The sequence below is a fragment of the Corvus cornix genome, chromosome 2, assembly GCF_000738735.6.
Source record: "Corvus cornix cornix isolate S_Up_H32 chromosome 2, ASM73873v5, whole genome shotgun sequence".
Taxonomy (NCBI): domain Eukaryota; kingdom Metazoa; phylum Chordata; class Aves; order Passeriformes; family Corvidae; genus Corvus; species Corvus cornix.
The window spans coordinates 104,672,281-104,684,754 of NC_046333.1; the positions used below are offsets into that span (position 1 = coordinate 104,672,281).

Sequence of the window (12,474 nt, forward strand, 5' to 3'; positions counted from 1 at the left end):
ACACCTATTGTCATGGGCCCCAGGGTGGCAGGCGCCATCAGTGTCCGAAGTTCTGTTTCAGTAATACCCAGGATCTAGCAGTATCTGTCTCATCCTCACTGTTTCATGTCAAAATAAAAACTAGTTACTGTAGTTTTATTGTAAAACAATCTTCATCATCACCTCAGCCCAAGTCTGAGCCTATGAAAATCTGTGGGTGTCTTTTCAGTGACTTTCTGGCGATGCTGAAGTGGTTTCACAGAGTGTGTATCGCCTAGAGCTTTCAAAGAGAAATGTGTAAATATTACTGTTTTTCAAGTGGAAAAGGGAGGAAAGGAGATTTGCCTGCGATTACCAGCAGGTGAGTGAGATCCATCTGTCCCCTGATGCCTGCTGTACCTGCTGCACCACACCTTGCCCTAGGAGGCCACTCCACAGATCACCACGTGGTCACACGCACGAAGATTAAAATCAAATAAGCAACTTTGCATTACCCCCCGTAAAAATCTTTGCACTGGCTGCTCCCCTTGCTGGATAACAGACAGGGGATACACAGACTGTAAAGGGGTTGGCTCCCGTTCCTGGTTCTCCCTTTACGCGCCGATCCAGCAACACAGAGCAGCCATAAAACCGGTTTTGAGCGCGGCTGTACGCTGGCAGCTCCGGCCCAGGTGCGCTCCCAGCAGCGCATAGGTGCGGTCCTGATGCCGGCGCTCCCGCCGCCCATGGAAAGCAGCCCGCGTGCTTTCCGCCCGCCTGCACGCCTCTCCATGCCGACGAGGTGTGCCAGCGCAGCTCCCTCCCGGCTGCACGGACCAGCAACTCAATCTGGCTCTAATTAGCTCCAGCAGCCTGATGTCCGCACCAAGCGAGCGCTTTGTTTGGGGCGCGCTGGGGACCGAGGGCGGTCCGCGCCCCCCTGCCCCGGCCCTGCGCTTTTCGGGGTGCCGGCAATCACCGAGCGCCGCGGCAGCGGCCGCTTCCCCGCCGGCAGCGGGTGGCCAAGCGCTGTCCCTGCCGAGGTCGCCCCCGGCGCTACTTACACCAGGGTGGGCTCGCAGGGGAATTGGTTCCAGGCACACTTGTACTGGGCCTGGACGTAGCTCTCCGTCCCGTCCAGCACCGAGCAGCTGACGTTCTTGTTCACTATGTAGGCGCACCAGTTCCTGGGGGAGAAGGACAGTGTCGGTCAGGCACCCCGGGCTCCGCAGCCCGCCCGGCCCGGCGGGGCCCGCAGCGCGCCCGGGGCGGGCGGTACTCACTTGCTGCGGGAGCCCGGCCGGGAGTACGGCAGGTGCGGGGTGCCGTGGCTGAGCCCGGCGGCGCCCAGGGCGAGCAGGAGCGGCAGCGCCCATCCCGAGGGCGGCGCGGGCCCCGGGCACAGCTCCATGGGGCGATGGGCAGCGGCGGCGGGCGAGCGCAGCGGGCCGGTGCCTCTCCGCGGGCTACCTCCGTCCGTCTGTCCCTCCGTCCGTCCCGCCCGCCCTCGCCCGCTCCCAGCTCCCTCACTGACGCAAATCCCCCCACCCCGTTTCCGCCCTCCACGGCGGCTCCGCACCCCCCTCCGGCCAAGGCGCCGCTCCCCTCCACCCGCCCGCCCTGCTCCAGCCCCCCGACCGGGCAGGAGCGGTGAGGCAGCCCCCGGCCCCATGTGGTGCCCGGCCGCCATCAGCGGGTCCCTTCGGCGCAGCCCCCGCTCCCCGGCCCCTGCCCGAGCTGGCCGGCGACAGCCCCCGAACCAGTTTTTCCCACTGGAAAGCTGATGGGAGGAGGCGGCCGGGCCGCTGGGGAAGAGCCCCCCGCCCCCGGGGGCCGGGTTCCTGGGGCAGGGGGCACTGCGTTCTTCAGCTGGGGCCGGTGCAGACGTGCTGAGCTCCCGGGGTGTGCGGGGAAGGCTGAGGCTGGTTCGCTGCCTTGTGGCAGCCCTGGGGTCCCTCCTGACACCGGTGCCATGGGGTGACCAGTGTTCCCTTGCGTGGCCCGACGACGGCTCATTTCGCCCACTGTCATGGGAAGGCTGCTGGCGGCTACCTCAGCGAGGAGCGTACAATAAGCCTTTATTCGTAAGGAGAGGTGTTCACTGGGCAGAGAGAGAAATGGGCATTCAGCTTCACCTGGCTGTTAAAATCCAGCTCAAGCACCTTGACTGAGTGGTCTGCTCGTGTGAGGCCGTCCCACCGAGGGCAGGACCACAGGGATGTCCCTCTATCCTCCTCAGCTCCTGCTCTTTTGGGAGTTGGATTTTTGGGCTGAAGCGACACTGAAAACAAAGCATCGAGGCTGGATCTGGGCAGGATGCTCCCATGAGTGGGAAGGAGGGGAACGGAGAGAGCGATGTTTGGGTGGAGAAGAGTTTGGGTGGGAGATTTGGGAGCCGTGCCTGCCGCTCCTGCTGGGCCTGACCAGCTCCAACTCTGCTCATGCTTTCCCAAGGCCTCCCATGGCCAACAGCAGCTGCTCAGGCTTTCCTAGGTCTCACATGCAGGCAGAGCCAGCAGCAGGGCAGGGCTCTTCCTTCTGCTGTAGGCAGCAGCCTGCTGACCTCATCATTTGTCCCGATCTGCTGAAACAGGCAAATTTCATCTGCCAGTCTTACTGTGAGTCTCACCCAACAACTTCACTCTTCCTCCGAGTCTGCAGGGAAGCAAGCTCTGAATGCTGAGGTCAAAATCATGCATTCAGACTGGTTTTTAGAAACTGTTTCATTGGAAATATACACCAAAGCTTCCTGTCCCCAAGAGAAATGTGTGCCATTACAGATGCATAGGAACACTTCACTGGCGATAAATAGCAATGGAAAAGGATGAGATGTTGCTTCCACCTGTCCCATTTCACTTGAAACCCTTCTAATGCTCTGCAGATGCTTTGAAGAGGTTAACACCTCACTGTCTTAAATTATGCTTTAACCTTCTCAAGGGTTAAACAATTTCCTCTGACACTGTTTGCATTCACAGAAGCATGTAATTCAGTTTTCATTACTTGTGCTGGCAGAAATTATCTGGAGTTTCCCAAGCCTGTAGAAAGCAAGACTAGAGTTCAGTCCCTAAAAAGCAATGAAGAAGGATTTTTCTTCCTTTTCCCCCTCCTCACTCAGCCGAGGAACTCAAAAAGTTGGTCCTTTTCCAAAAGTGATGAGCAACATGGAAGAGCTGTACGTTGTCCCACAAAGGGAAAGTCATTAAATACTGAAAGATTGAGGTCATGCCTGTCTTGAGAATGACTGCATAGTACAAAAATTAATAGACTGATTTAAACAAAATGAGCATGAAGCAACAATATATTTCTGCATGCTGAACACTGAGCTTATATTTTGGTGAAGGAAGACAAAGCAGATGTTACCTGATTTGCCATGAGGGCACCCTACTTACCTGTGAACCTCAGAGTCAATTGCCTGACCAAACATCACACGGGGGCACCACTAGAAGGAGAGTTGTTAGAGCCCCTGCTTACCCCATGGATATGACAGATAATGAGTCAGGAGCTTCCTACAACTTCAGGACTCCGTCTATGTTTGTTCACTCTAGAACTATGCAAGAAAATCTCTCCTGATTTCTGATATGTAGTTGTCCCTTTTCTGTCCGGATCAACAACTTTGTAAATATTATGAAACAAGGCTTTGACAGCGTTGGCTGCCATTTCTCTAACAGGCTATGTGAGACTTCTTCCATTGCAAAGCACAGTGCATTTTGGAGTTTGTTTCATTTAAAATAAACCATAACAATGAAAAACAAAGTCCTGCAGGACCATTCCCATCTTCTCCCTGAAACTAGAGATCTGTGGGAACTTGAATACAAGTGGTGCTACAGAGAGGGAAGTTTTAGCATGGCTTCATGGTGGCTCAGTAAGAAGGATCAGCAGAGGATGACTTGTGTTAGAAGTATTGAGCTGAATAGAAATGGATGAACTTGGGCAGATGCATAGATCTGACCTCAGCTCCTCTGATAGTCACACTGGACCTACAATACCAGCTGATTCAACAGTAACCAGTACAGAAACTGGGCTTAGCCAGGAGAATCTTCAGCTCAGGTGCATGCTGAAGCTGTGGTCCAAGCTCTGTGCATGGCTGCATTTTTTCTGTGGGTGTAACTAGTTTTATTTCACAGTGTAAGTATGAGGGTTAATCGTGTTCTCAAGGAGACAGAAATGTTCACATTTTGTATTTCTGTGCTATGTCCTCTCATCTCTAAAATTCACAGAAATCCCAAGACAGATGATTCTTACAGTACATGGAAAGCATCCCTCCACCCCTCCCTACGAATGGAGCATGTAGTCTGTGAGTGCAGAGAGGAGAGCTTCAGTGGCTGGCGAGCTCAGTACAGATGTCCTTGGGAGATGGAGTTCAGCAACGTGAGTCCATAAATCCTTTGAAATATTTTAAAGTTCTTGTTCCTTTACTGAGCAGTCTGGCTGTGTTTCCAGCACCAAGATCAACCACACTTTATTACTTCATAACAGGATAATGATGGGGAAACAAGGGCCATGTGCAAGGGCCTGCCAGAGAGAGAAAAGTGCACAGAGCAGGTGGGCAGAATAAATAGCAAAAATATTACTGGAGTATTTTCTGCAGAACTCCAAGAGAGAAATGTGTCTGTAGTGGTGTGGTGCGTGGGGTGGAAATGGCATTTTCCCTGCAATTTACCTCCCTTATCTATCAGTTTGGGGTTTTTTTCTGTACATTTCAGGAACAATTTGCTTTGTGAATTCTGGGCTCCTTTTCTTCAGGTTCACATTGCCAAAATAACCTGAGGTGGATGGTTCTCAGAGAGGTGTTTGTACTGCCTTGATGCTTCTCTTTAATGAAAAAGATTCTCTCTCTCATCAGGAAATATTGTCTGTGGCACAGAAGGTCTTTCAGGTACTTCTCAGCAGCCATCAGATGTGAGGAGCTGGCCTACAGCTGTGAGTAGTCTGGGTTTACATTTGGTGCTGTGTTAACTCTGTCCATGAGTCAAAGCAGGTCACAGTGTCCCTCTGGAAAGATGGAACTAGTATTAGGGAACAAAGAAAAGTTTGAAAGGAAGCTGTAGGGAACTGCAGGCTAAAAGAGGAAAGCTTGGATGGAGGTGTATGACGCACACTGGCTTGGATATACCAGGAAAAGCACTCTATGGGGAAAGAGGGGTTTGAATCCTGTTTTGCAGGGACATGATACAGCCCTGTCCCATTCACTTGACCTGTATGTCATCACATAGTAATCTTAACATTAACATAAAAATTCAATTTGAGTCTAGGACGGGTGTTTTTCAACTTTTCCACTCTCGGATCAGAGCGTGAGCTTTGTTTGCAGTATCTTTTAAAAAATCGTTCCCTGTTGCAAGAAGCAGGTTTCAATTTTTAATTTTTTATGTGTAATCACCTCACTAAAGTCTGCCAGACACATATTAGCTGTGAATGTTTAATGAAAATTAATGACTGAATCAAAAGTAAATAACAGATGTTAATAAAATTACTATTTATAAACAGGTTAACTTGTATTAAAAATCCAAGCACTAGTCAGGGATCAATCAATAAACAAATGAGAGAAGGGAGAGCAGAGTATTTTGGTTTTGTCTTTACTGGAGAGCCACCTTGGAGGGCCATAGCAGTTACACAACCACAAAGCATTTGGTTAATTCCACAACAAAAGGTCTGCAGCAGAGACCATTCTAGGAGCTCTGGAGTATGCAGAGAAAAAGCCCATGTGGTTCTGACCAGTGCTTGGCTGCATCTCCTCACTGAAGCGCTGTATTTGCCTATCTAGGCACTGACAGTGTGGTGTTGGGGATGTTTCAGTGTATGGGTGGGCAACCTGGCAAGTCCAGCCTTTCTTCCTGGGTGTTATTTCCTTTTTGGGGAAAAACATTTGTGCTGATTTTATTTATTCAAACAGAGAAACAAATCGGTGTATTACAAAGAGCCCAAACATTGCCTAGTGTTCGTGTTGAAACTGATGCTCTTTATTGTCACAGGTATGGTTTTGGCTGGAGAACAAAAGAAACAAGGGCTTTTCCCTGGGAGCAGCTCTCAGTTTACAATCTGTACAAGGCCTTGAGGCAGGACAGCAGAGTTCAAGATACATTATTCACCTGGAAGAATGATCTGCCTGAGTGCTGGAGCATGGTAGCCACAAGTATGCCACACCTGTGGAACACCCTATCTAATTTATAGTGAGTGGTTGTGACACTAAAGGAGGAGTGGGATTAAGCTCTACACTCCTCCCATACAAAAGTTAAGTGCTCTCTTATATTACTTATTATATAATGTGGGAGGGGGACTGACACATCATCTGCTGTTACCTTGGTTTTCTGAGCACAGCAAGTCTGGACATCCAATATGGGATGACAATCAGAAGAAAACATTTTATTGCTCCAAAAGACCTTTCAGTGGAAAGTCTGAGGCTGGCTGACACATGCAAAGGTGGAAGTTAATGAGTACTGGAATAAAATCAGAGGAGATTGGCATTTATTGGCAGATGGGATGTTGGTGGGAGGGTAGAGAAGATAGGGAGGTTTCTTTTGTGTCTGCTTATCTTTGATTTGGTGAAATTGCCAGGTGACTTCAAGGGAGAAGATGCACAAGGTTCTTTTGTTCTTTCCACAGCTACTGCTTCTCTAACCTGCACATGCAGTAGGACAAAGATGGTTTGTACAAAACTATAGTTGCTACCTGTGCACAGGCTCTTCAAAAACCTGCAGGCAAATTGCTGAAACATATTTATAAGGCTGAGCCTGAAATTGTATGCACTGTTTACCATTGCTGTAAAGTGTTTATTTGAATCTTGCTTCCTATGAAATGAAGACTTGTCATACTTGTTTTGATATTTCACTTTTGATAGTAGTGCAATATTTCAGAAAAAGAATAAATCCAAGGGCATTAATTACTCTGCAGTCCTTACCTCTAGTACAGGGCAGCTTCCAGAGTTTCACAGCGTGCACTGCCCTTCTCAACGTGCTGCTCTCTGATTGAAAGTGGCAGATTTCAGCTTTCATGATACTTTAGAGATGAGCTGGAATGGACTGCAAGGGAGTGGCACATGGCTTTACAGTGTTTGAGACAAAGCTGTCAGCAGATTTTTAAACAGTTACATTGCTCTTGATAGAAAATCACATGATTTTGAAGCTTAAATTCTTTGATCATCAATTTGTCCAGTCAGTGTCTTGCTGAAGCTCCTGAAGTTTGAACTAAGCAGGAAAGTTATGTGAGTCTAACTATAAGAGGTGCAAGTTTCTATGCAGACATTATAATCTCATTTTAGGCATAATTGATGTTGATTTATTTAAAGGAATTTATTTAAAATGCAGTCAGTCCACTTAAAATAAGGTCTTCCTGAAAACAAGAGGCGGAAATTCTTTACGTCAGTAAGACCTCATACTGTGATTCACAACATCAGTCTTGCTTCCTTGGAAAAAAATAACTCCTGGCTTAATTATTTCCCAATGAAGAAAATGAAGGAAACCTTCTCTACTTTTCTTCCGATTCTTATCTATTTTGCATTCAAAAAAGTTTACTTAATAATTACCTGTGTTTACAGATTTTGCAATAAATTATTCTTGATAAATGTTTTGCATTGTATCCTAATAGTGTGTCCAACTGTGTATTAATCAGACTGTGCAAACCACATACATTGGATTTCTCAGGGCTGCAAATAAATAAACTGGTGATAGCAGTGCTCTGGTTTGATCAGTTAAGCAATCCAAATGAGCTGAGGCCAACATCCTCCAAGTAGGTAAGTAATTCACTCCCACCAATGTCAGTGGGAATTAACAGCCCTCATCTCTGTGAAAACTAGGGATTGAGCACCCAAGATTTGTTTCAGTCAAACTTCTGCTGGATAACATCACTGGATACCATCTCTGTGGATTTTCTGCCTCATTCTGCCACCTTATCTTGAAAATCTCAGACAAGAATCAGTAGTTTATTTAAAAACACCAAATATTCTGTTGTTCAGACATGCTGGTTTGAAGTAATTCCATGACTTGGGCAGCAAAGTCCTTGGAGTTCAGGGACGTACAGAAGTGTTTTCCACAGACAATGGCCCAGTTGATTGCTTCTTTCCAGTACTGGGAGAGACTGGGTGGGTTTAAATATATGCCTCCTAACAAGCAGTAGCCATGTAGTTAATTGCAATTGGTAGACAGTGAGGAGTATTTAAATATGTATTCAAATTCACTCACCATGACATTTCCATTTTGTATCATAATATCCTTCAGTTAACTGAGTGTTTATATATATCTTGCTGATATTTTGATTTTAGAACATCTCAGAGATTTCAGCATTATCCTTAAGCTATCTATGAGATGAGTCCAGATTAGTCTTGAATTTCCTCTTTCCCACCTGAGATCAAAACCTCCTGGTGAGGATGGTGACAGCATTTCCTCTGATTCTTTCAGATCTTACAGTTCAGCATCCTTCCTGTTGCAGGCTGTACAGACGACTGTTCTTGATCAGCCACGGACCTGGATCCTCTTTAATTTGTCTTTTATTGTTAAAAGGAAATATCTGTTGCCAAAAGAGGGTGTGGTTTTATATTGTCTTGGAAGAGCAATGGCTACAGGGATGATGGTCAGGGGAGAAGTTAAAGATGAACGTTGCTGGTGTGTTTCCTGTGTGATGGACTGGGAACTGGTGGATCAAATGACAGTAATACTTCCATTGGACAAGACTGTATGCAGTAGTGGTAAAATGAATTCATGGTTTTAGAATTTACTTCAGTGAACATAAGATATGAAGAATTTATGTATAGGAGCATGTGTTCAAGAATGAACTCAGTCATGGACTCAGTTCAGGGCATCTGGCATTATTTACAGCATTCGCTTTTACTTTAACAAGCACAAAATTTCAGGCCTGTAGAATGTTGTTTAAAATATTTTTTTATGACAGTTAAAATAAAATCTAAACTTTAGGATGAACTCTGTTAGGAGCTGTTAGTACTCTCTGCTCCTGTTGGTGTTGGGCTTTTCTTTCTCTTCCCTTTAGCCATTTACAGAACAACACGGTGGAGTCATCACAGCTCTAGGATGAGAAATGATTAAGGAAGGAATCCTGTTGTTTTATAGGTACCTGTCAGTGATGCTAGAGAATATGAACAAAATCAGAGCTCTGTTGTCTTCATTGTTACACTGTCTCAAGTTTTGTGCCAAGGCCTGGTCTCTACAGGGAATTTTGCCACTCCAGTTACACCAACAGTGTTAAAGCCAGAAAAAGTCTGTAGGTACAGGTGTGGTTATTGTGCATATGCTGAGATAGCCTATTTTAATTTGGGAAGTGGTTAAACTGTGCCAGATGAAAATCCCTGTATTCCAGTAATAACACCACCCACACTAAGTGTTGTAGGGCAGCTGAGGCTAGGATGGAGGCTGAGGGAGTGGGAAGAAAGCAGAAGAGGAGCAGGGGATTTTTTGGTCTTTTCTTTTGCTTTGTGTTTCTCTTTCTGAAAGAAATAAAATAATTATATTTGTCATTGCTGCTTAGAAATACATTGGCTACTGTTTTGCTCCTTTCAGTTTTGATTTTGGAGAAATAGTACAATCTTTACAGTAAGAAGCTGCCTTGCTTCTTGCCAGCCTACACAATCAGTTTGAACAGTTTTCCAGCATTACCAACAATAGGCCACTTGAAGGCAAACATTCAATTAGTAAATCACAGCAGTTCATTCCCACTGTTCCCTGAAGTTTTCCATTGATAGAGAAATAATATCACAGAAGCTGTGACTGTAGACATATTTTTAAACTACACTAGGGGAAATAAATTGCCTGAAGCACAGTAGGACATTTCCTAATTGGAGGTCAGGGAAGTCACTGGAAATTATTACACTGTATTTTCACTGCAAATAGTGTACTGCAGAAGATTAACACGAATTATGGGGACAGTTCTTCTTTACAGAGAAGAAATCCATAGCCAGAGCAGAAACATTAGGCCAAACGTCTAGAAATATCAACTATGTATAACTGGAGAGATTTAGATAACTCACAAAGAGCCACTTCACTGAGTGTATCCTGAGACAGCCAAAACTTCACTGCCTCATGCATGAGTTGTCCTTTTTCCCTTGCAAAAATGGGAATGCTCCCAAGACCTTTATTCCTAGAGAGGTCTGCTCAGTTCAATGGACTTTACAAGTTGCAACAGGGAAATCTCGACGGGGAAGGAATGACTTATCATTGTTAGATTACGGGATGCATTTTGTTACATCAGTGTTCTCTTTAAAAATTGAGGCAGAGAAAATAATTTCTCTACCTACTGTGCTTCATTTGTCCTTACATTTTTTTTAGTATTGCAGCATCTACATTTTGCTTTTTCATTTAAGTTCCAGTTCCTGGAATTCCAGTGTGATTTGAGCACTTCAGATTGTATTGCAAGAGAAAGTTAGTTCTGGCATTCTTTTGCAGAGAGCAATTTGAAAATTTGACTCAAATCCATCCTACAGACTCAGAAACAAAAAGGAAAGTACATATAATGGTATCATTTTCATATCTGACTTTTAAGCCAGTCTCCTGAATTGTTTTTGGTTTTTTTTTTACTGTTAGAGCTTTGCAGTAATTCACTGTCTTTATCCAACTGCTTCTGACTTTCAGCAGTCCTCTGGAGTTGCTGTCTGAAGCTGGAAACACAGATTACCTTAAAGCACTATTTGCTGTGTGGCATAATGAAAGGCAACAATGACTTTAATTTATTTATTTTTAGATTCTTTATCCAGCTATGGAATCAGAGTTCTTCACTCTTCTATCAACCTTGCTTTGCAATTACTTTATTTCATTTTCCTTGTGTGTAAGCTTTCTGTGGTAAGGGTCATATATCTGGATTGAGTTACTGGTGTGGGACTCTTCCCTTCTTTCCCCTCAATTCTGTCTGTGGTAACCGGGTATTTGCATTTCAGTCACCCCCTAAACCTACAGACAGCGCTTCATGCCTGACTCATTTCTCGATGACTTGGAAAACTCTTCTGAGACATGTAAGTGTTGATAATTTTTTCCAGGCTTTAGCCATTTAAGTGTGAGGAGCTAGCTTAAAATTCAGGCCTAGATCCTTTGCATGGATATACTCTTTTGTTAGCAGGCAGTTAACAAAAAAAAAAGGCAAAAAAAGGGGGAAAAAAAAAAGAAAGCAGAAGTCCACAGCCAAACATTGCAACAGAGGTTGGATACACATCCAGGGGTGGGAACAAATCAATCCTTTTCTACAGACTGTCTCTAGGGTCTGGTCCTGTTTTTAAGTTGGCAAAAAGTGGTTACAAAACATTTTACACTGAAAGCAAAACCTCGCTGCTGTTAAGGACAAGGTTGGCTTAGGCCTTTTGAAGGTGAAAGGTGAAAATAATGACTAGGAGCATCTGCAGGCTCCTGCTGCTGCTGCAAACACAGACATGTGCAGCATTCAGAATTGTACACGTTTAAACGAATGATGGCTTCTGCCTGTGAGTAAGACTTTTATCCAGTGTAGTAGAGGATCATACTATTAAAAAATGTAAGACCCATCTGCAGATGCTCTCTAGTCATTATTGGAACCTTGGATCTTCTGCTGATATTTTAAACAAAGGGAGAAAGCATTTGGTTATCAAAACTTAACTCTGAGTGCAGGTTACTAAATGACATTTATACCATCCAAATGAGCCAGATTTGGCAGCTCTAACAGTCAGTGATAAGCAGATCAAATGTACTTGCCATCACCATCATGGACACAAATGGATACTGAAAGAGCCACAATGTTGTGTTCTGAGGGTGGAAATCTAATGGCTTGATGTCTAGTACAAAATAGCCAGCAGCTTCCACAGAAGCTTACTGCTTCTCTGCCTGCAGGAATGAATCCTATTTAATCATCTTTATTTTCTATCCCAGAGAAATTTATACCAGCTGACTTAACTGGAATTTTAGGAAGGAAAAAAAAATCTTATGAAGTGACATCCAGCATTTCATCTTCAAAGAGTTTCAGATCCTTTGGCAAAGATAATCTGATAGCTCTCTTTTTTCATACTAAAGATTCTGGTTTTCCTTTTCCTTTTGAGAAGAAGCTTACATTTACTACTCAGAAATCTTTCTCAATCTTTACTAAATATATATAATATATATAGAAGACAGTTGTTTTTGAAAAAGGTAAGCTGACAGAGGAAATAATACAGATGAAAGCTCTAGTTGTTATGGATTCTAAGATGGCATTATTTATTTTTCACCTAAGTGAAAATTTGAACAGGATTTGACTACTTCTGTATCCCTCTGTGTAGTTGCTTTGTCAAAGTGTTCCAAGAGCAATAACTGGCATTGCCTAAAACCTGAGGAATGTTCCCACAAATTTCCCTCTTTCCCAGGAATCAGGAGAACTAGAAAGAGTGGAGTGAGATATACAGTTAGTGTCCATGCAAAATATGGCAAATGCATTCCAAAGACAGAGCAGGCTTAAAAGAGATAGCTGTGATTTTGAAACATATGAAAACTGAGAACAAGAGAACAATAACAATTATTAAACTTTCTGATTCCCAAAGTTCTACCTGTATTATAAATGCATTGCAAAAAATACATTTTAATG

At 44.5% G+C, this 12,474-nt stretch overlaps 1 protein-coding gene across 1 annotated transcript in view; it reads right to left on the minus strand.

Moving 5' to 3' along the window:
- Positions 1-1,447, minus strand: part of EMILIN2 (elastin microfibril interfacer 2) — a 37,338-nt gene extending 35,891 nt beyond the window's left edge. Inside the window, exons 1-2 of the mRNA XM_039550121.1 lie at positions 1,242-1,447; positions 1,023-1,145 (exon numbers count right to left, since the gene is read on the minus strand). Of these exons, the coding sequence (XP_039406055.1) occupies positions 1,023-1,145; positions 1,242-1,369 (251 nt within the window). The 5' untranslated portion in view covers positions 1,370-1,447. The remainder of the gene's footprint in view (positions 1-1,022; positions 1,146-1,241) is intronic.
- Between the last annotated feature and the right edge of the window lie 11,027 nt (positions 1,448-12,474).